We start from the raw sequence: 22,356 nt of genomic DNA, 5'->3' as shown, positions 1-22,356 counted from the left end.
TCAGTCGGTCCGTCTCTGCCCTATCTGTCCTGTCCCTGTATGCCCGGATTGAAATCAGCTCCCCTCTCAGCACTGCCTTCAGTGCCTCCCAGAGCACCGCTGCCTAGGCTTCCCCAGTATCGTTCACCTGCAGGTAATTCTGCATGCACTTCCTCAGCCTCTCACACACTGCCTTGTCCGCGAGTAGCCCAACTTCCAGCCTCCATGGTGGGCGCTGAAAGCTGTCCTTACACAACTGCAGGTCTACCCAGTGCGGAGCATGGTCCGATATGGCAATTGCCGAATATTCTGCCCCCACCATTCTGGCCAGCAGGTCCCTACTCACAACAAAGTAGTCAATTCGGGAGTACACCTTGTGGACATGGGAGTAGTACGAGAACTCCCTCGCCGTCGACAGGCTAAATCTTCATGGATCTGCTCCCCCCATTTGCTCCATGAACCCTCTCAGTTCCTTTGCCATCGCTGGCAACCTGCCCGTTCTTGAGCATGACCGGTCCAGGCTCGGGTCCAGGACTGTATTAAAGCCCCCACCTATGATCAACTTGCGCGAGTCCAAGTCTGGGATACTCCCTAGCATCCTCCTAATAAAATCCACATCGTCCCAATTAGGGGCATAGACACTGACCAGGACTACACTCACCCCTTCGAGCTTACCCCTCGCCATAACGAACCTACCACCCCCATCCACGACTGTGCCCTCCGCCTCAAATTGTACCCTTTTATTAATCAGGATCGCAACCCCCCTCATCTTAGAATCAAGCCCTGAATGGAAGACCTGACTGACCCAGCCCTTCCTTAACTTAACCTAACCTGGTCTGCCACTTTCAGGTGCGTCTCCTGCAGCAAGACTATGTCCACCTTCAGAACCCGCAGATGCGCAAACACATGCGCCCTCTTCGCTGGCCCGTTTAACCCTCTAACATTCCAGGTGATCAGCCTGGTTGGGGGGCACCCCCCCCCCCTGCCGATCAGCCATCCCCTTTCCTTGGCCAGCCCCCCAGCCATGTGTCGCACTTCATCTGGCCCGGCTCCACCCATGATCTCCTCATTGTTACCATGCACAGCTTCCATCCCCGTCAGCAGAACAACCCCACCATAGCACCATTCAAGTTAAACATGAAAAAAAGAGATCATAAACAACAGGCCCTCTTCAGTCCTTCCCATACAGACACAGAAAACGATTGCACAAAGTTCCCCTGAAGCATCCATTTTAACCCAAACCTTTTGACTGTTTTCTGTATTAATGTCCCCCCCAGCCAAACTCCAACTAATCAAAGAGCCCAAACAGGAAACATTCAGGTAAACCACGCAAAAAGCACGTTAAAAAAAAGATGCATCCCTACCACCCCCCAACTAGGTCGATAAAAGAAACGACAAAAACTGACCCAAACATGCAGGTACTTTTCAAAACGGGAGAGACACCACATATACTTAAAAGCTCTAACATGAGTCCAAACATCCTCAGCTCAGGGCGAACCCTTGCTTCTTAACGAAGTCCATCGCCTCTTCGGGTTCCTCGAAATAGTGGTGCTGACCCTTATACGTGACCCACAGTCACGCCGGAAAAAGCAGCCCGAATTTCACCTTGTTTTTATACAGTATCTCCTTCACCTGCCTGTAGCCTCCCCTCCTCCTGGCCACCTCAGCGCTCAAATCCTGGTACACACGGAGGGTGGTATTGTCCCAAATACAGCTTTGTGTGCTCTTTGCAGCACCAGTTCTTTGTCCAGGTACCTGTGAAAGCGTACACCATCGCTCGTGGGGGATCCCCTTGTTGCGGCTGCCTCACCTGCACTCTGTGTGCCCTGTCCACTACCGGCGGGCGCGGGAACACCTCGTTCCCCAGCAACTTCTGGAACATACCCTCCACATATGCAGCAGCGTCTAGTCCCTCTACCCGCTCCGGGAGGCTCACGATTCTCACATTCTGCCGGCGAGATCTGTTGTCCAGGTCCTCCAGCCTTTCCAGAAGCACTTTTTGCTGGTCCCTCAGCCTCCGAATCTCCACATCCGCCACCGTTTGAAAGTCAGCCTGCTCCTTCACTGACTTCTCCTACTGCTGGAGCTTCTCAGCCTGATCATCCAGCCTTTTTCCCATTCGGTCAATCGACTTCTGTAACGGCTCCAAGTTGTCATGCTTCAAAGCCAAAAAGCCCTCCTGCATCGTCTGCAGCAGCTGCTCCATTGTGGGCTGGGCTGTCGGCGCCTTGCTCTGAACACCAGCCATGCTGGTCCCTCTCACAGCCTCCACTGGAATATGTTTCCAGTGCCCTTACTCGACCACTTCTTCTGCTGTTTACAGTCCCTCCGGCTTCTTAGTTCCATACAATTCTCTATGGGTCCTGTGCCTGAGTGCTATTGCTTTCGAGTTCCGTGCTCAAAAGCGCAAAAAGGTCAGGGGAAAAGGTTCAAAAGTCCGACTGAAGCGTGAGCCACCAAATGTGCGATCTACTCCCTCATAGCCGCCACCGGAAGTGATATAATCTATTTTTTTTAAATAGGGAAGGAAAACGGTTATGAGATAGCTGCACTAATTAGAGATAACATTGGTATAGAAAAAAGGAACGCAACATTAAGATAGAAACACAATCCATACGGATTTATACAAAGGATAAGATGGGATCATCCAAATGGAGGTTATCCATGAAGTGCTGCGACCTGCAAGGCTACAGACCTGGTGCTAGAAAGTAGGATTAAAATGAGCGTCTAGTTTCTTTTTTCTCTCTCGTTTTGGCCGGCGTAAACATGATGGGCTGAATGGCCTCTTTCTATGCGGTAACTTTTCTATGGCTCTGGTTCTGTCTGCAGACCACCTGATAGTGGAGAAAGAAATCTGCAGGCTATTCTATTAAATGAGTAACGGACAAAATAATAATCATGGGCAATGAAATGATAATTGAGTGAGTTAATGACCAAATTAGTAGATGGGCCGGGGGGGGGGACGTTGAATTTTGAGGGAATGAGAATGGAACTGGAGACCATAACTGAAAAAAAATAAGGCTAACACAAGATAGAACACCCTTAAATATTTAAATTGGTGATCATCAGAGTTCAGAAGGAAACATATTCCAGTAAAAAGGCAGAACAATGCAGTCAATAATGAAACAATTAAATAAGGAAATATAGGTAAAATTTAAGCTATGGCATTCACCAAGTCTGAGTCTATAGATGGTGAAGTTATTGAATTTTCTTGAATTATTTGTAAAAGTAACGAAATAAACAAGGGTAATGCAATGAATTTAATATTTAACAGCAACACCGACTTGCGTAGCACCTTTTAATGTATTAAAACAACCGACGGCTTCACAAGAGCATTATATAACAAAACTAACACTGAGCCACCTAAGGAGATATTAGGTAATTAAACAAAAGCTTGGCCAAACAAGTAAGTTTGAAAGAGTTTTTAAGGAGGTAATTGAAGTAGAGGTGGGGAGGGTAGGATGGGTATTCCAGAACTTAGGGCGGAGACAACTGAAATCATAGCCACTGATGGTGGAGCAATTAAAATCAGGGTGCTAAAAAGGCCAGAATTAGAGGAGCACAGATATCTCGGTGGGATATGGGCTGGGGGAGATTACAGAAATGAGGAGGGGTGAGACCATGGAGGGAATTGAAAACCGGGATGAGGCTTTTAAAATCAGGACTTTTGTAACCGGAAACAAATGCAGGTCAGCGAGCACACAGAGTGGTGGGGGAAACAGGATTTGGTTGAGACACAGGCACCAGAGTTTTGGTTGACCTCCACTTTACAAAGATGAGAGTGGGAAACCAACCAAGAATTCATTGGAATAGTCAAGCCCATAGGTGACAACCGCATGAAAGAGGATTGCAGCAGCAGATTAGATCAGGCAGCACAAAGTCAGGCAATGTTACAGAGGTGGAAATAAGCTTTGGCTTGAATATGAGGTCAGAAGCTCATCACAAGCATGACACTAAGGTTGCATAGCTTAATCTCAGACTGACTTGTCAGGGAGAGGGATGGAGTCCGCAGCGAGTGAGCACTTTGGAGCAGACACAGAAAACAATGGGTTTCAATGTTTCCAATATTTCATTGGAGGAAACCTCATCCAGCGTTGGATGTCTGATTAGCAGTCCCATAATGTTGCAGTGGAGGGTTCGAGAGAGGTGACGGTGATGTAGAACTGGGTCACAGGTTACACATGAAAACTAATGACATTTTTAAAGACATTTTTTTCAGATGGTATCACTGAGGGACAGCATGTAGACCAATGGTGGGAAACCTGCTGCCCAGGGGCCACATGCAGCCCCACGAGACATTTTGTTGACTGTTGCTCACATGTGGAGTTGCCACATTGCACTGTTTCAATCCACGTTATTTTTTTCCTATCAGTATAACTGAAGTTAAATGCATGTAAAGCAAAGGCACATGAAGTGCGGTGCGTGAGCCATGCACTCCCTCTGCATTCAATCAAAAGCTTAAATATTTATTTTGTTATTACCATTTGAAGTTGACAGTTTTATTAATGTATGAATAATTAAGCATTTTCAAAACTTGTGAGAAAGGTGCGGCATGTATTAAAGACATTCAATCTTATTCCAGGGTTATAGTCAGTGAATATGCCCAATTTCAATTTGCAGCCCACTGAGAAGAAGGAGGGTTACTTGTGCGGCCTATTTACTGGCCTAAGCTGCCCATCATTGATGTAAATAAACTAGAATGTACCAAAGCTAGAACCTTGGGGAACAATAGAGGTAACAATGTGGGAGCAGGAAATGAAGCCATTGCAAATGATTCAGTGACTATGATTCGATAGATAAGAATAGAACTAGACCTGCTGAAAAGACAACCCCTTCATCCCAGAAATCAACCTAGTGAACCTTCTCTGAACTGCCTCCGATGCTAGTACATCCCTCCTTATTTAAGGATAGCAAAACTGTGCACAAACGTCCTAAGTGTGGTCTCTCAAATGCCCTGTACCTTTATAGCAAGTCTTCCCCTTTTTCTATACTTCAGTATGGAAAAAAAATGTAGGTATGGATCTTCCTTGCAATAAAGAGCAACCTGCCATTTGCCTTCCTAATTGTTGTATTTGCATGCTCATGACCATTTATCTGGAACCTGTTTCCTGTTAGTCAATTCTGTATCCATACTAACATATTAACCCCAGCTCCCACCTTGTGTCGGAAACCTTTTATGTGGCATGTTATTGAATGCTTTTTCGAAATCTAAATATGATTTAGATTCTGGTTCCCCTTTATCCACCCTGCATGTTACATCCTCAAAAGATAGTTGTTGGCATTCTCAATGTCATCAATGTAAGATGATGAACAAACATCTTCAAAGAACTCTAATGAATAGAAGACTATGCTAATAGGGTGAAGTGCTTGGGTAGGCCAAATTGCCTGTTAGTGCTGTACACCTGATGTAACTCTAAATTGTGTAAGTAATCATTTACGATGCAGGTAGAACATAGAATTTACAATGCAGAAGTAGGCCATTCAGCCCATCGAGTCTGCACCGGCCCTTGGAAAGAGCACCCCATTTAAGCCCATGCCTCCACCCTATTCCTGTAACCCAGTAACCCCAGCTAATCTTTTTAGACACTAAGGGCAATTTATCATGGCCAATCCACCTAACCTGCACACCTTTGGATTGTGGAAGGAAACTGGAGCACCCGAAGGAAACCCACGCACATACGGGAAGAACGTGCAGACTCTGCACAGACAGCGACCCAAGCTGGGAATTGAACCTGGGACCCTGGAGCTGTGAAGCAACTGTGCTAACCACTATGCTACCATGCTGCCTAGTTGGTTCTATTTCATGTGCATTTGAAATCTTATCTAACTTGTGGCTTCTGGTTTTTTTTCCAAGGACCGTAAAGAAAAGCTCATCAAGGAGGGAATGGAGCGACCATTCAGTCTAATGTCATAAGTGGTTGAAGCAGAGACAACAGACATGACTAGTAATTGTACAGCATATCATGAAGAAATGTAAACACGTCCTTATGCTTTAAATAAATATTAATTTAATTTATTCTCATTTCCTTGATCTTTGATATTATATAAATTAAAAGGGAAGTAGGAGTACAGCTATTTTATTTCTCTTTTTGTTTCCTCTGTCTCTGTTCCTGTACCAATTTATGAAGGGTTCTTTTAGTTTTACTCTCTACCCAAAATATTTTGCAGAAGCAGAATGCTGAATATCTTAATTATTTGTATTGTGCCTTTAATGTAATAAATCATCTTGAGGTGCTTTATAATCACAAAAAATGATGACTGGTTGGGGGACAAAGTTTGTTGTGGGAACTGAAGATAATGACTGGTTTTCCCAATATTTAGAGGAAACCTTTTCTCATCCATTGCTTAATGTTAGACTAATGGTCTAACTACTGAGACAGTAAGAGGGATCAGGAGAGCTGGTGATGAGGTAGAGCTGTGTCCATAAAACTGACCCTGTTTTCAGATGATGTGACCAAAGGACACCAGGTAGATGGGAAATGGGAGAGAGCCAAGGATAGATCTAGGGCTGGTTTAGCACAGTGGGCTAAGACAGCTGGCCTGTAATGCAGAACAAGACTAGCAGCGCGGGTTCAATTCCCGTTCCAGCCTCCCTGAACGGGAATGTGGCGTCTAGGGGCTTTTCACAGTAACTTAATTGAAGCCTACTTGTGACAATAAGTGATTATTATCGGGTCAGCACGGTAGCATAGTGGTTCGCACAATTGCTTCACAGCTCCAGGGTCCCAGGTTTGATTCCTGGCTTGGGTCACTGTCTGTGCGGAGTCTGCACGTTCTCCCCGTGTGTGTGTGGGTTTCCTCTGGGTGCTCCGGTTTCCTCCCACAGTCCAAAGATGTGCAGGTTAGGTGGATTGGCCATGCTAAATTGCCCTTAGTGTTGGGTGGGGTTACTGGGTTATGGGGATAGAGTGGAGGTGTGGGCTTGGGTAGGGTGCTCTTTCAAAGAGCCGGTGCAGACTCGATGGGCTGAATGACCTCCTTCTGCACTGTAAATTCTATGATCTATGATAAAGATCCTTGGGGACCTCAAGGTAAGAGTGGGGGAGTGGAAAGAGAAGTAATTGCTGGTGATTCTCTGATTGCTATTGGAAAATAACAGAACTGGAAAGATGCAGCCCCTCAGCTGGACAACAGTGAAGAGGCATTGACGGAAGATGATGTGACCACCCGTGTTAAAGGCTGTAGACAGATTAAGAAGGGTGAGGAGGGATAGTTTGCCCCTTTCCCGGTTACAGGATGTTGTTTGTGACATCAAGCGGCGTTTTGGTACTGTAGCTGGACACAAATTCAATCGGAGGGATTGTAACATGGAGTTCCAGGAAAAATGGGCATGCATTTGGGAGGTGACAACATATTAAGGACTTTGGAAAGGAAGTAAAAAAAATGGAGCAGTTGTTTGCAAGGATGGAGGAGTAAAGAGGTTTTATTGAGTAGAGGACTGGACAGTGAAGTTGAAGGAGAATGGGACAGTACCTGAGGGAAGAGAACTGTTCTTATCAGCTAATGTGGAAAGCAATTTGGGTGATCTGCAATTTAGTCAGAATAGAGACGAGGGAAACCATGTTAATGAGTTCTTCCTCGAACCTTGTGCAATTTACCTTTGGTCAGGTTCTTCATGCATCGCCCCAAAAAACAAAGTGCACGTCGTTATTTCTGATTCCCACAAGTTTATTTTTTAGGTGTTCTCAGTTTATGTTGGTATAATTGAAGGTAACCCTGCTATTCATCTACATCACATTGTAACATTTTGGAAAGTTATTTCTGAATCTTTTAGATTGAACTAGATCTCACATAGCTGGTTATAAAAATGGGCCAAATCTTTGCTGGAGTGGGACTTCTCCCAGTATGAGAATCTTTTCCTCAGCTTGAAGATTTTCTGTGATGCACATTGTTGGAAGTACAGTGGGGATCTCTGGGGAACAGTACTCTGGGATGCTGGTGAACAATGGCACCAAACCAACAGCCTGTCTCTAACCAATGAGATTTAAGGATAGGGCAAGAAATGGGAATGTCAAGGATATGGGGTGAATGGGAATCAAATTAAATGCAGAGAGAGAAATAGAGGGAGAGAGAGTTTGGACTGAGAGACAAAATATAACTGGAAAAGTAAGATTGTTTTAATTTTAAAAGCCTCCAGGAACAATTTAACTTCCTGCAGTGAGATGCCACAATTTCAATCATTCCCTTGCTGATCCTCCAAGGTTAAATGGTATTGTAGGAATATTAATCTCATTTTAAAAGGTCCTTACATCATTACATACCGGCCCTAATTTTTCGCAGTAAGTTTAATTTGTTTTATCAGCAAATACAGGACTATCTTGAAACTCATGGGATGGTTGCTGTTTTTGCAAGACAAATGTTGGAGTAGCTCATATTGCCCAGTAATCTGGCGATTTCCAACTCACAGGGGTATCATTTCCTCAGCACAAATTGCTGGGTTATTTACGCACTGAGTGGCATTTATTCAATAAATTCTAGCCCAATAGTTTATTTTGGTGCTACATTGTCTTCCACGATCTTTGTTTCCCTTCAGTGGTTGCAAAAATGGTGTCCATGATGCCAAAATGTCCGGGTTTCCTGTGTGACGGATGGTTGAGGATATATAATACAAAAGATTGTCATTAAATTAGGTACATCAGTCTGGTTTCAGCTTTCCAAATGTGTCAGAACACAATGGGTTAGCAAGAGGGTATAAACATAAATTCGATGACCACTTTGTGAACCATCATATTATTTATTAGTTCAGATAAACAGGACAGTGAGGCTAAATATCAGTCATTTAACTTTTTACTTGAATAAATTGATCAATTGTTAAACACAATCATTTGGGTAAATGGAAATATTACACTTTTTAATTACTGCCATCAATCTCACTTCAGTGGAAGTGAACTTTACATTTCAGTGGTGATGTGCTGATCTGTCCATCTGGTGTATATGGAAAATAAAATGAAAATATTGTTATAACTTCTTTCCAGTGGTCTCTGGTATGATCTGAAATTACAAAAGATAAATGTAAGTCAAAAAACACATCAATTGCAAATATAGATCTAAACATTACTCTGGAGCAAGTATCAAAAAATATTGTTTGTGAATGCAGCAAATGTGACGGGAACATAATTTCATGATTCTTTGACATGCACCTGCGGATTGGCCTTACAAAGTCAGGCATAACATCTTTTACTGTGAATTTAACTCTTCCTAATTCACAATCAGCAAGCCATTCCACTGTCCTGAGAATTGGTGTTATAGAAAGTGAAAATTTTTCAGATTGGATTTGGATCATTGCCTTGAAAATCCATAATGCTAGGGCAGCACGGTGGCCTAGTGGTTAGCACAGCTGCCTCACGGCCCTGAGGTCCCAGGTTCGATCCCGGCTCTGGGTCACTGTCCGTGTGGGAGTTTGCACATTCTCCCTGTGTCTGCGTGGGTTTCGCCCCCACAACACAAAAAATGTGCAAAGTAGGTGGATTGGCCACGTTAAATTGCCCCTTAATTGGAAAAAATAATTGGGTAATCTAAATTTATTTTTAAAAAAAAGAAAATCCATAATGCTGGAAACTGCCGAGATTCCTTCTACTCGGGTGTTCTGCCACCGACTCTGCCAAGATTGATGGAATACGGGATAAATCTCCCTTGCATTGCCTTGAGCAGGCCACCTACATCACTTGGGTATGTCTTGGTGGCCAAGAATTCCATTGTTTGAAGACTGCTTCTTGGAAAAAATGTAGGTATGGATCTTCCTTGTAATCAGTTGTCAGACTCTCCGCTTGCTCACATTTAGAAATGTACAAATAGACTGAAAACAATATGTACATTGTGAGCCGCACCAGCATTCAGTTGGAATGTTCAGTTTTGACTATGAACCCAAGTGTTGCTTGAGCTCACAATTCACTGGAACTGTCAATTATTGATTTCTTAAAGGTCCGCACAGAGATTCTCTTGCCCTGTCTGTTGAAATGAAATGAAATGAAAATCACATTGTCACAAGTAGGCTTCGAATGAAGTTACTGTGAAAAGCCCCTAGTCGCCACATTCCAGCACCTGTTCGGGGAGGCTGGTACGGCTGTTCATGGTCTTTGTTTACAATGGCAATTTCATGTCAGTGTGAATCCTTAATTAAATATTTCTGTTGCATTGTTTGGACTCTTGCTTGCCTTTTTATCCCCTCCTCCCCAGTACAAATGTTTGTAGTGCTTGGTTTATTTATATGTGTACAGAGTGAAACCACCAATTGTATAGCACACGTACAAAGGACAATCAAAGGAACACAGTTCGTTCAGCAGAAAATACTGGACAATCTCAGCAGGTCAGACAGCATCTGTGGAGAGAGAAGATTTCGAGTCCGGATGACTCTCAAAGCTGGAGAGAACTGGAAATAGGGTCAGATTTATACTGTTCGGGGGGCATGGAGCAGTGGGCCTGGATCAAGGGCCAGCGGTAGGTGGAGATTGACAAATATGTCGCGGACAGAAAAACTAAAGGAATGTAAATGTGGGTGATTATGGCTAAGAAGGGTGTTGATAATGGCACAAAAAGATTTAAAAGTTAATGGCAGAACAAAGGTAAGCAATGTGTCGCAGGGCAATTAGGAACAGGAACAGATGGCCCAAGTGGGGTGGGCAAAGGGAGGACAATGATGAGGAAAAGCAGGTTGATGGAAGAAATGAAAATAAATAAAATGAGGTGAAGGTAGAGGAGAGAATTCACAGTCTGAAGTTGTTGAACTCAATGTTAAGTCCAGAAAGTTGTAACCTGCCTAATAAGAAGATGAGGTGCTGTTCCTCCAGTTTGCGCTGGGCTTCACTGGAACATTAGAATAGAATTCCTACAGTGCAGTAGGACGCCATTTGGCCCATCGAGTCTGCACTGACCCTCTGAAAGAGCACCTTTTGGACACTTAAGGGGCAAATTAGCATAGCAAATCCGCCTGACCTGCACATCTTCGGACTGCGGTAGGAAACCAGAGCACCCTGAGGACACCCACAGACACGGGAAGAAAGTGCAAACCACACAGTCACCCAAGGATACAATGAACCCGGGTCTCTGGCGCTGTGAGGCAGCAGCACTAACCACTGTGCCACCATGCAGCAGGCCAAGGATGGATTTGTGGATGTGAGGCAGGATGGTGAGTTGAAATGGCAAGCGACCGCAAGGTCTGCGTCCTGCTTGCGAACGGACCGGAGGTGTTCTGCATTTAGTCTCTCCAATCTAGAGTAGACTGCATTGGGAGCAGAAAATGCAATTAACCAGATTGAAGGAGGTGCACGTGAACATAGAACAATACAGCACAGAACAGGCCCTTCAGCCCACAATGTTGTGCCGAACCTTTGTCCTAGATTAATCATAGAATTTATAGTGCAGAAGGAGCCCATTTGGCCCATCGAGTCTGCACCGGCTCTTGGAAAGAGCACCCTACCCAAGGTCAACACCTCCACCCTATCCCAATAACCCAGTAACCCCACTAAGGGCAATTTTGGACATTAAGGGCAATTTATCATGGCCAATCCACCTAACCTGCACATCTTTGGACTGTGAGAGGAAACCGGAGCACCCGGAGGAAACCCACGCACACACAGGGAGGATGTGCAGACTCCGCACAGACAGTGACCCAAGCCGGAATTGAACCTGGGACCCTGGAGCTGTGAAGCAATTGTGCTATCCACAATGCTACCGTGCTGCCCTTAAGAACAAATTAATCTACACTATATCATTCTACCATAATCCATGTACCTATTCAATAGCTGCTGGAAGGTCCCTAATGTTTCTGACTCAACTACTTCCACAGGCAGTGCATTCCATGCTCCCACTACTCTCTGGGTAAAGAACCTACCTCTGACATCCCCCCTATATCTTCCACCATTCACCTTAAATTTATGTCCCCTTGTAATGGTTTGTTCCACCCAGGGAAAAAGTCTCTGGCTGTCTACTCTATTCCCCTGATCATCTTATAAACCTCTATCAAGTCGCCCCTCATCCTTCTCCGTTCTAATGAGAAAAGACTTAGCACCCTCAACCTTTCCTCGTAAGGCCTACTCTCCATTCCAGGCAACATCTTGGTAAATCTCCTTTGCACCTTTTTCAAAGCTTCCACATCCTTCCTAAAATGAGGCGACCAGAACTGTACACAATACTCCAAATGTGGCCTTACCAAGGTTTTGTACAGCTGCATCATCACCTCACGGCTCTTAAATTCAATCCCTCTGTTAATGAATGCTAGCACACCATAGACCTTCTTCACAGCTCTATCCACTTGAGTGGCAACTTTCAAAGATGTATGAACATAGACCCCAAGATCTCTCTGCTCCACCACATGGCCAAGAACCCTACCGGTAACCCTGTATTCCGCATTCATATTTGTCCTTCCAAAATGGACAACCTCACACTTTTCAGGGTTAAACTCCATCTGCCACTTCTCAGCCCAGCTCTGCATCCTATCTATGTCTCTTTGCAGCCGACAACAGCCCTCCTCACTATCCACAACTCCACCAATCTTCGTATCGTCTGCAAATTTACTAACCCACCCTTCAACTCCCTCATCCAAGTCATTAATGAAAATCACAAACAGAAGAGGACCCAGAACTGATCCCTGCGGTACGCCACTGGTAACTGGGATCCAGGCTGAATATTTGCCATCCACCACCACTCTCTGACTTCTATCGGTTAGCCAGTTCGTTATCCAACTGGCCAGATTTCCCACTATCCCATGCCTCCTTACTTTCTGCATAGGCCTACCATGGGGAACCTTATCAAATGCCTTACTAAAATCCATGTACACTACATCCACTGCTTTACCTTCATCCACATGCTTGGTCACCTCCTCAAATAATTCAATAAGATTTGTAAGGCAAGACCTACCCCTCACAAATCCATGCTGACTATCCCTAATCAAGCAGGGTCTTTCCAGATGCTCAGAAATCCTATCCCTCAGTACCTTTCCCATTACTTTGCCTATCACTGAAGTAAGACTAACTGGCCTGTAATTCCCAGAGTTATCCCTATTCCCTTTTTTGAACAGGGGCATGACATTCGCCACTCTCCAATCCCCTGGTACCACCCTGTTGACAGTGAGAACGAAAATTTCATTGCCAACGGCTCTGCAATTTCATCTCTTGCTTCCCCTAGAATCCTTGGATATATCCCGTCAGGCCTGGGGGACTTGTCTATCTTCAAGTTTTTCAAAATGCCCAATACATCTTTCGACTTAACAAGTATTTCCTTGAGTTTACCAATCTGTTTCACACTGTCCTCTCCAACAATATGGCCCCTCTCATTTGTAAATACTGAAGAAAAGTACTCATTCAAGACCTCTCCTTTTCTCTTCAGACTCAATACACAATCTCCCGCAACTGTCCTTGATCGGACCTATCCTTGCTCTAGTCATTCTCATATTTCTCACATATGTGTAAAAGGCCTTGGGGTTTTCCTTGATCCTACCCGCCAAAGATTTTTCATGCCCTCTCTTAGCTCTCCTAATCCCTTTCTTCAGTTCCCTCCTGGCTATCTTGTATCCCTCCAGCGCCCTGTCTGAACCTTGTTTCTTCAGCCTTACATAAGTCTCCTTTTTCCTCTTAACAAGACATTCAACCTCTCTTGTCAACCATGGTTCCCTCACTCGACCATCTCTTCCCTGCCTGACAGGGACATACATATCAAGGACACGTAGTACCTGTTCCTTGAACAAGTTCCACATTTCACTTGTGTCCTTCCCTGACAGCCTATGTTCCCAACTTATGCACTTCAATTCTTGTCTGACAACATCGTATATACCCTTCCCCCAATTGTAAACCTTGCCCTGTTGCACGCACCTATCCCTCTCCATTACTAAAGTGAAAGTCACAGAATTGTGGTCACTATCTCCAAAATGCTCCCCCACTAACAAATCTTTCACTTGCCCTGGTTCATTACCAAGTACCAAATCCAATATGGCCTCCCCTCTGGTCGGACAATCTACATACTATGTTAGAAAAGCTTCCTGGACACACCGCACAAACACCACCCCATCCAAACTATTTGATCTAAAGAGTTTCCATTCAATGTTTGGGAAGTTGAAGTCACCCATGACTACTACCCTGTGACTTCTGCACCTTTCCAAAATCTGTTTCCCAATCTGTTCCTCCACATCTCTGCTACTATTGGGGGGCCTATAGAAAACTCCCAACAAGGTGACTGCTCCTTTCCTATTTCTGACTTCAACCCATACTACTTCAATAGGCAGATACTCCTCGAACTGCCTTTCTGCAGCTGTTATACTATCTCTAATTAACAATGTCACCCACCCCAGCCCCCCACCACCTCTTTTACCACCCTCCCTAATCTTATTGAAACATCTATAACCAGGGACCTCCAACAACCATTTCTGCCCCTCTTCTATCCAAGTTTCCGTGATGGCCGCCACATCGCCGTCCCAAGTACCGATCCATGCCTTAAGTTCACCCACCTTATTCCTGATGCTTCTTGCATTGAAGTGTACACACTTCAACCCATCTCCGTGCCTGCAAGTACGCTCCTTTGTCAGTGTTCCCTTCCCCACTGCCTCACTACACACTTTGGCGTCCTGAATATTGGCTACCTTAGTTGCTGCACTGTGAAGTGCTGCCTCACTTGAAAAGAGTGTTTAGGCTTGAGATGTTGAGCAGGGAGGAAGTAAAGGGGCAGGTGTTACACCTTCTGCGATTGCATGGAAAGGTGCTGTGGGAAGCGGGTGAAGTGATGGAGGAGTAGACCAGGGTATCTAGGAGGGAATGGTCCCTGTGAAATGCTGTCAGGGGGAGTGAGGGGAAGATGTATTTTGCAGTGGAATCATGCTAGAGTTGGTGGAACTGGCGGATGGTGAGTTTTTGAATGAGGAGACTGCTGGAGTGACAAGTGAGGACAAAGGGGACCCTATCCTGGTTCTGGGAGGGCGGGGAAGGGGTGAGAACAGAGGTACGGGAGATGGGTCGGACACGGTTGAGAGCCCTATTGATCACAATGGGTGGGAAACCACGATTAAGGAAGAATGAAGATAACCACGTTCATATGTTTTGGTCCTGTCCAAGGCTGGAAGAATACTGGAAGCAGGTTTTTAGGGTAATCTCTAAAGTGATGCACGTGAAACTGGACCCGGGCCCTCGACAGGCTATATTCAGGGTGTCAGACCAGCCGGGGTTGGGAACAGTTGCGGAGGCAGATGTTGTAGCCTTTGCCTCGTTGATCGCCTGAAGACAGATTCTGGTAGGGTGGAGATCAACCTCTCCACCCTGTGCCCTGGCATGGTGGGGGGACCAGCTGGAATTCCTGACTCTTGAGAAGGTCAAATTTGAACTGAGGGTAAGGATGGAGGGGTTCTACAACTCCTGGACGTTATTCATTATGCACTTTCGAGAATTTGATTACATCGAACATTAAGGGGGGGAGCTGGGAGGGTTGGGGGGAGGGGGACTGTATGTGTTAATGGCGACTATGCATGATTCCTGATTCCTTTTTGTCATTTGTTTATGTTAACATGCGTGCTAATGTTTGGGGGTTTGGTGGGAGGATGAGATTGTTGTTATTGATATGGGATTGACATTACATTTGTTACTGATTATTGTTTATTGTTGGGTGTACATTTGGGAGAAAATGTGAAAAAGGAAGAGAATAAAAATATTTTTGAAAAAAAAGGAAGAATGATGATATGTCAGCAGCACCATTTTGGAAAGTGGCATCATCGGAACAGATACGGTGGAGACGAAGGAACTTGGAGAATAGGATGGCATCCTTGCAGGATGTGTGGTGTGAAGAGCTGTAGTTGAGGTAGCTGTGGGAGACAGTAGGTTTTTAATGGATTCTAGTGGACAGTCCATTCCCAGAAATTGAAATAGAAAGGTCAAGGAAGGGAAGGGACATGTTGGAGATGGACCTTGTGAAGGTGATAGAGGGATGGAAATTGGAAGGGAAGATAATACATTTTTCCAGGTCCAGACGGGAACATGAAGTGGCACCGAAACGTACCAATGTACCGATAAAATGAGTTGCGGGATGTGGCCGGAGTAGGACTGGAACAAGGAATGTTCCAAATACCTCATTAAGAGACGGGCAAACTGGGACCTATGCAAATAGCCACAGCCACACCTTTGGTTTGGAGGAGTTTGTTCAGCAGTAGCTGTCATGACTTTAATCCTAATTTCCTGCATTTTGCCATATAATTTTAATGCTTGTACTTTCCAGATATCTTTCCTTTTTAACTCAATTAATTGGGTTTATTGGACCAACTGACCCTATGGTTACAGGTATCTTGTATTCCAGGTTCACTTGTCATTTGGCTTCCATTTGGGATTGAAATGCCTTTTCAGTGGCTGCCAACAGTTTGAGTAGCTTTTGTCCAGGCAATTGCAGGCCTCCAGGCCCCATTTGGTGACAATCATGTTGAATGAAGACTCAAACATAAATGCCTGTCAAATTAAATAGAAAATAATTAATAGATTTGCTTAACAATGAATCTATTAATCAGTATTGTACAGGGAATAATGAACATTGTATCAAACTGAAATAATTAAAGTAACATGATTATTAATTCTTCTGAGAACAGCACATTTCCCAGTCTGTACAGAATTGGTAATGGTATTCAGTTGGATGATTCATGTTCTCCAGCAGCTTTCTGCATCATGAGCATGTTCGGAAGCATTCTGCAGTGATGAAGACCCTGTTTGTGATACAGACAGCTCACGTGTCAGAAACAAGTCAAACGTTTTGCTGCATATACCTATATGGCAAACCCTAGTTCTTGTGATCGAATTTTGAAAAGTAATTATTTTCACCCATTTGAATTTAGCCCTGTTCGTGCTGGTTGAGAAAGTTTATGATTGGGAGATGTTTGATTTCTCATTTTTAAAATATTTTATTGAAATTTTAACAAGTTTTATAGGAAGTTAACACAAAACCAAACAATAACGCATAAAAAAACAATAATAACCCCCCCATCCCCCATAATAATATAGACTAAACTCCCCCACCCCACCCTTTCATAGAAACATAGAAAATAGGAGCAGGACTAGGCCCTTCGAGCCTGCACCACCATTCTATATAATCATGGCTGATCATGCAAATTCAGTATCCCACTCCCGCTTTCTCTCCATATCCCTTGATCCCTTTAGCCACAAGGGCCATGTCTAGCTCCCTCTGAAAATATCTAACAAACTGGCCCCAACAGCTTTCTGTGGGAGAGAATTCCACAAGTTCACAACTCTCTGAGAGAAGAAGTTCTTCCTCCTCTCAGTCCTGAATGGTTTACCCTTTATTCTTAGGCTGTGATCCCTAGTTCTGGACGTCCCAAACATTGGGAACATACTTCCCGCATCTAGCCTGTCCAGTCCCAAGAGGATTTGATATGTTTTTCTGAGATCCTCTCTCATTCTTCTAAACTCCATGAGTACAAGCTCAGTTGATCCAGTCTTGCTTCATATGTCAGTCCTGTCATCCCGGGAATTAGTCTGGTGAACCTTCACTGGACATCCTCAATGGCAAGAATGTCCTTCCTCAATCTAGGAGACCAAAACTGCACACAATACTCAAGGCCCTGTATAACTGCAGCAAGACATCCCTATTCCTAAACTCAAATCCTCTCGCTATGAAGTAGAGCGTGCCATTAGCTTTCCTCATCACCTGCTGTGCCTGCATGCCAACCTTCAGTAACTGTTCCATCATGACACCCAGGGTCTCACTGAACTTCCCCTTTTCCTAAACTGCCTCCATTCAGATAATAATCTGCCTTCCTGTTTTTGCCACTAGAGTGGGTAATCTCACATTTACTCACATTATATTGCATTTGCCAAGTATTTGCCCACTCAGCCAGCCTGTGTCCACGTCATCCTGCAGCCTCTTTGCATCCTCCTCACAGCACACACTGCTACCCAGCTTAGTGTTGTCTGCAAATTTGGAGATATTGCATGCAATTCCTTTGTCTAAATCATCAATGTATATTGTGAACAGCTGGGGTCCCAGCACTGAACCCTGTGGTGCCCCACTAGTCAATGCCTGCAACTCTGAAAAGGACCTGTTTATTTCCATTCTCTGCTTCCTGTCTGCCAACCAGTTCTCTAATCACGTTAATACATTACTCCAATACCATGAGCTTTAATTTTGCTCACTAATCTCTTGTGTGGGACCTTGTCAAAAGCCTTTTGAAAGTCCAGATACACAACATCCACTGGTTCACCCTTGTCCACTCTACTGGTCACATTCTCAAAAATTTCCAGTAGATTTGTCAAGCATGATTTCCCTTTGGTAAATCCAAGCTGACTTGGACTGATACTGTCCCTGCTTTCCAATTGCTCAGTTATTTCATCCTTAATAATTGACTCCAGCATTTTCCCCACCACTGATGTCAGGTTAACCGGTCTACAATTCCCAATTTCTCGGTCTATAATTCCCCGTTTTCTCTCTCCCTCCTTTTTTAAAAGTGGGGTTACATTAGCTACCCTCTAATCCATTGGAACTCTTTCAGAGTCTATAGAATGCTGGAAAATGATCACCATTGCATCCACTATTTCTAGGGCCACTTCCATATGTAATCTGGGATGCAGAGCATCAGGCCCTGGGGATTTATCGGGTTTTAATACCATCAATTTCCTCATAGCAATTTCCTGACTAATAAGAATTTTCTTCAGTTTCTCCTTGATGCTAGACCCTCTTTCTGGAAGCTTATTTGTGTCCTCCTTGGTGAAGACAGGTCCAAAGTAATTGTTCAACTGGTCTGTCATCTCTTTGTTGCACATTATGAATTCACTTGTTTCTAACTGTAAGGGACGTTTGTCTACACCAGCCTTTTTCTCTTCACATATCTATAGAAGCTTTTTCAGTCAGTTTTTATGTTTTCTGCAAGCGTACGCTCGTATTCTATTTTCCCCATCTGAATTAAACCCTTTGTCCTCCTCTGCTGAATTTTAAATTTCTCCCAGTCATCAGGCTTGCTGCTTTTACTGGCCAATTTATATGCCTCCTCTTTGGTTTTAACAGTCTCCCTGATTTCCCTTGTTGGCCATGGTTGCGCCACCTTCCCTGTCTTACTCTTGTGCCAGATAGGAATGTACAATTGTTGAAGTTCATCCATGTGTTCTTTAAATGTCTGCCATTGCCTAGCCACCATCTTCCCCTTAAGTATCCTTTGCCAGTTTATCCTAGCCAATGTACATCCCATATCATCAAAGTTAATTTTCTTTAAGCTCAGGACATAAGTCTCAGACATAACTGTGTAACTCTCCACCTTAATGAAGAATTCTACCATATTTTGGTCATTCTTAATGATTGTCAGCACAGTTAATTCATCAACCTTATTACAAATGCACCTAGCATTGAGACACAGAGCCTTCGGGCATGTTCTTTTGCCATTTATTGCCTTTTAGAATTACAATGTAATGTGGCCCTTTTTGAGTTTTGTCTTTGGTTTCTCTGCCTTCCACTTTTCCCTTTACTGCCTTTTGTTTCTGTCCCCATCTTACTTCCCTCCAATTTCCTGCATCAATTCCCACCCTCCTGCCATATTAGTTTCCACGCCCCCCAAAAAACTAACAGTGACCAACACTTTAATCTACATTATAAACACCACCAGCTATGGTCAAACCCATCCACCGACCCTCTCACAGTGAACGTGACCATCTCAAGGTGCAAAAACCCCATCAGGTCACCCAGCCACGCTGAGGAGCTTGGCAGTGTGGTCGACTTCCAGCCTAAGAGGATCCACCTCCTTGCCCAAGGGAAGTGAAGGTCAGGACGTCTGCCCCCGCCCCCATCCGGAGCTTCGGTACATCCGAACCCCAAAAATCGTAACCAGTGAGCACAGCTCCAATCCCATGTTCAGAATTGCTGACATGGTATCAAAAAAGAACCTCCAGAAGCCCGCCGGCTTTGAGCATGACCAGAACATGTGCGCATAATGTGCTGGCCCCCTCGAATACCGACCACATCTATCCTCCACCCCATTGAAAAATCGGCTTATTCTAGCCATCAGGAAGTGTGCTCGATATATCACTTTTAGTTGAATGAGACTCAGCCGCGCACAGAATGAGGTTGTGTTCATCCTCCTCAATACCTCACTCCAAACCTCCTCCACAATTGGCCCTGGCCCTTCTAACCACTTGCCTACACTCTCCCAACCAAACCCGTCTCCTCCCCCACTATCTGCTGCTATATGTTTGATGTACTAGCCACCTCCGACCCCCAGCAGGAAAGAATCTGCTTGAGCAAGGTAGAAGGCTTCTTCACCGGGATAGCAGGAAAGTACTTTGTGACCAACTATGCAACTGGAAATACCTGAACCCATTAGTGTCCGTAAGCCCATATTTCTCCTTCAGTTCCCGCAGGCTAGCAAAGCTACCTTCTAGAAATAAATCTCCCACCTTCTTCAACCCCCTCTCCTTCCACTCCCTAAACTTCAGATCCAGCCTAGTTGGCTCGAATAATTGGGAGCTAGCCTTGAGGCAGCCTTCAAATTGAAATGTTGATGGAGCTGCCTCCAAATTTTTAACATGGCTACTACCACCGGGTTAGTCAAGTGTTTCTTCAGCGTCAACGGGAGTGGAGCTGTTACCAATGACCCCCTCAAAGTATCTGAGCGGGATTCTCCAATCCCTCTACAGGGGGCCAGCACGGTGCTGGAGTGGTTCACGCCGCTCCAGCTGCCGATCCCGGCACGAACTGTGCGCCGTGGTCTCCTTCAACGTGCCGGCCCCGACGCAACATGACGTAGGGCTATAGGGGCCGGCGCGTAGGAAAGAAGGCCCCCAGCCACGGAGGCCGGCCCGCCGATTGTTAGGCCCCGATCGCGGGAGAGGCCACATCCGAGGCACCCCCCCCCCCCCCCCCCCGGGGTCGGACCTCCCCTGCCCCCCCCCACAGGCCGCCACCCGACCCTTACACACCGAGGTCCCGCCGGCCCAGAGCAGGTTAGAAAGGCACCGGCGGGATTTGGCTCTTTTCTTACGGCCGCTCGACCCATCCGGTCCGGAGAATCGGTGGGCCGGCCGCATAGAGCGGCCCGCGACTGCCGCCGCGCCAACCACGCCGGCACCAATGGCAACGATTCTCCGCTCTACAGAGAATCGCATGCCGCGTCGGGGCAGCGTGGCCCATTCGCGGGGATTCTCTGGCCCGGCCCAGGGCTGGGAGAATCCCACCCTCTGCCTCCACCCAGACCCACAGCTCCTCTGAGTCCCCGCGCCACTCCAGCACCCTTTCATCATTAGCCTTCCAATAATAATATTGAAACATTATTGGCAAGGCTAAGCCCCTGCTTGTCTCTCCCTCTGCAGCACCACCACCCTTCTAATCCATAGGCCCTTACCCACCCAAATAAACTCAGTCACAAGCCTGTCAATCTCTCTGAAAAGCACCTTGAGCAGGAACACCGGGAGGCTGGGATAAAAATAAAAAGCCCGGCAAGATATTCATCTTAATCGATTGCGCTTGGCCTGCCAAGGATAGTGAGAGACTGCCCCATCTTTGGGGGTCCACCTTGACGTTTCCCATCAGCTTTGTACAGTTCAACCTCCAGAGTTTCCCCCTGTCCCTTGCTATCTGGACACCCAGATACCAAAAACTACTTCCTGCTAACCGGAACCACAAAGTACTCGCTCTTTCCTACATTTAGCTTATAGCCAGAAAAGACACCAAAATGCTGCAAGATCCCCATAATGTTTCCCACTGACACCTCCGGATTTCTTACATACAATCGCATATAGCGCGACCCTGCGCTCCACCCCGCTAACTATTCCCTCCCATGCTTTCAGCACCATGGCTAGTGGCTCTATTGCCAACACAAATAAAAAAGGGGACATCGGACATCCCTGCCTAGTGTCCTAGTTTGGCCGAAAGGGCTCGGACGTCACTTTGTTAGTGCAAACACTGGAAAATGGGGTCATGCACAACAGCGCACCCATGCTACAAAGCCAGGTCCAAACCCAAATTTCTCTAGTATCGTGAATAGGTAGTCCCACTCTACCCAGTTGAACGCCTTCTCCACATCAAGTGAAACAATGATCTCCGGAACCAAACCACCCCAGGGGCAAGAACCATGTTCAGCAGCCGTCAGGCGTTTGCCGTCAACCTTCGCCCTTTTACAAGTCCCATTTGGTCTTTTCCCACCACCTCCTGGAGACAAGGCTCCAGTCTTAAATGCATAGATAGTCATAGTCATAGAATTTACAGTGCAGAAGGAGGCCATTCAGAGGGAGGCCATTCAGCCCATCGGGTCTGCACCGGCCCTTGGAAAGAGCACCCTACTTAAGCCCCACACCTTCACCCTATCCCCTTTATCCCCGTAACCCAGTAACACCACCTAACCTTTTTGGACACTAAGGGCAATTTAGCATGGCCAATTAACCTAACCTGCACATCTTTGGACTGAGGGAGGAAACTGGAGCA

The 22,356-nt window shown here is 45.5% G+C and overlaps 2 protein-coding genes across 3 annotated transcripts in view; one reads left to right on the top strand and one right to left on the bottom strand.

The window, feature by feature from the left end:
* ndufb4 (NADH:ubiquinone oxidoreductase subunit B4) overlaps positions 1-5,995 on the top strand; it is a 13,920-nt gene extending 7,925 nt beyond the window's left edge. Inside the window, exon 3 of the mRNA XM_072513720.1 lies at positions 5,834-5,995. Coding sequence (XP_072369821.1) covers positions 5,834-5,893 — 60 coding nt within the window. The 3' untranslated portion in view covers positions 5,894-5,995. The remainder of the gene's footprint in view (positions 1-5,833) is intronic.
* A 2,147-nt stretch (positions 5,996-8,142) lies between these two features.
* hgd (homogentisate 1,2-dioxygenase) overlaps positions 8,143-22,356 on the bottom strand; it is an 81,420-nt gene continuing 67,206 nt past the window's right edge. The window contains exons 14-15 of one of the 2 annotated variants that reach the window (XM_072513718.1): positions 16,217-16,391; positions 8,143-8,904 (exon numbers count right to left, since the gene is read on the bottom strand). In XM_072513718.1, coding sequence (XP_072369819.1) covers positions 16,248-16,391 — 144 coding nt within the window. In that variant the 3' untranslated portion in view covers positions 8,143-8,904; positions 16,217-16,247. Of the gene's footprint in view, positions 8,971-16,216; positions 16,392-22,356 lie in introns of both variants that reach the window. The other variant, XM_072513717.1, reaches the window with a different exon arrangement.

This window comes from Scyliorhinus torazame, chromosome 8, assembly GCF_047496885.1.
Source record: "Scyliorhinus torazame isolate Kashiwa2021f chromosome 8, sScyTor2.1, whole genome shotgun sequence".
NCBI classification, from domain to species: domain Eukaryota; kingdom Metazoa; phylum Chordata; class Chondrichthyes; order Carcharhiniformes; family Scyliorhinidae; genus Scyliorhinus; species Scyliorhinus torazame.
Note: the sequence above shows the minus strand (reverse complement) of the source record. Positions and strands in the feature narration are given on the sequence as shown.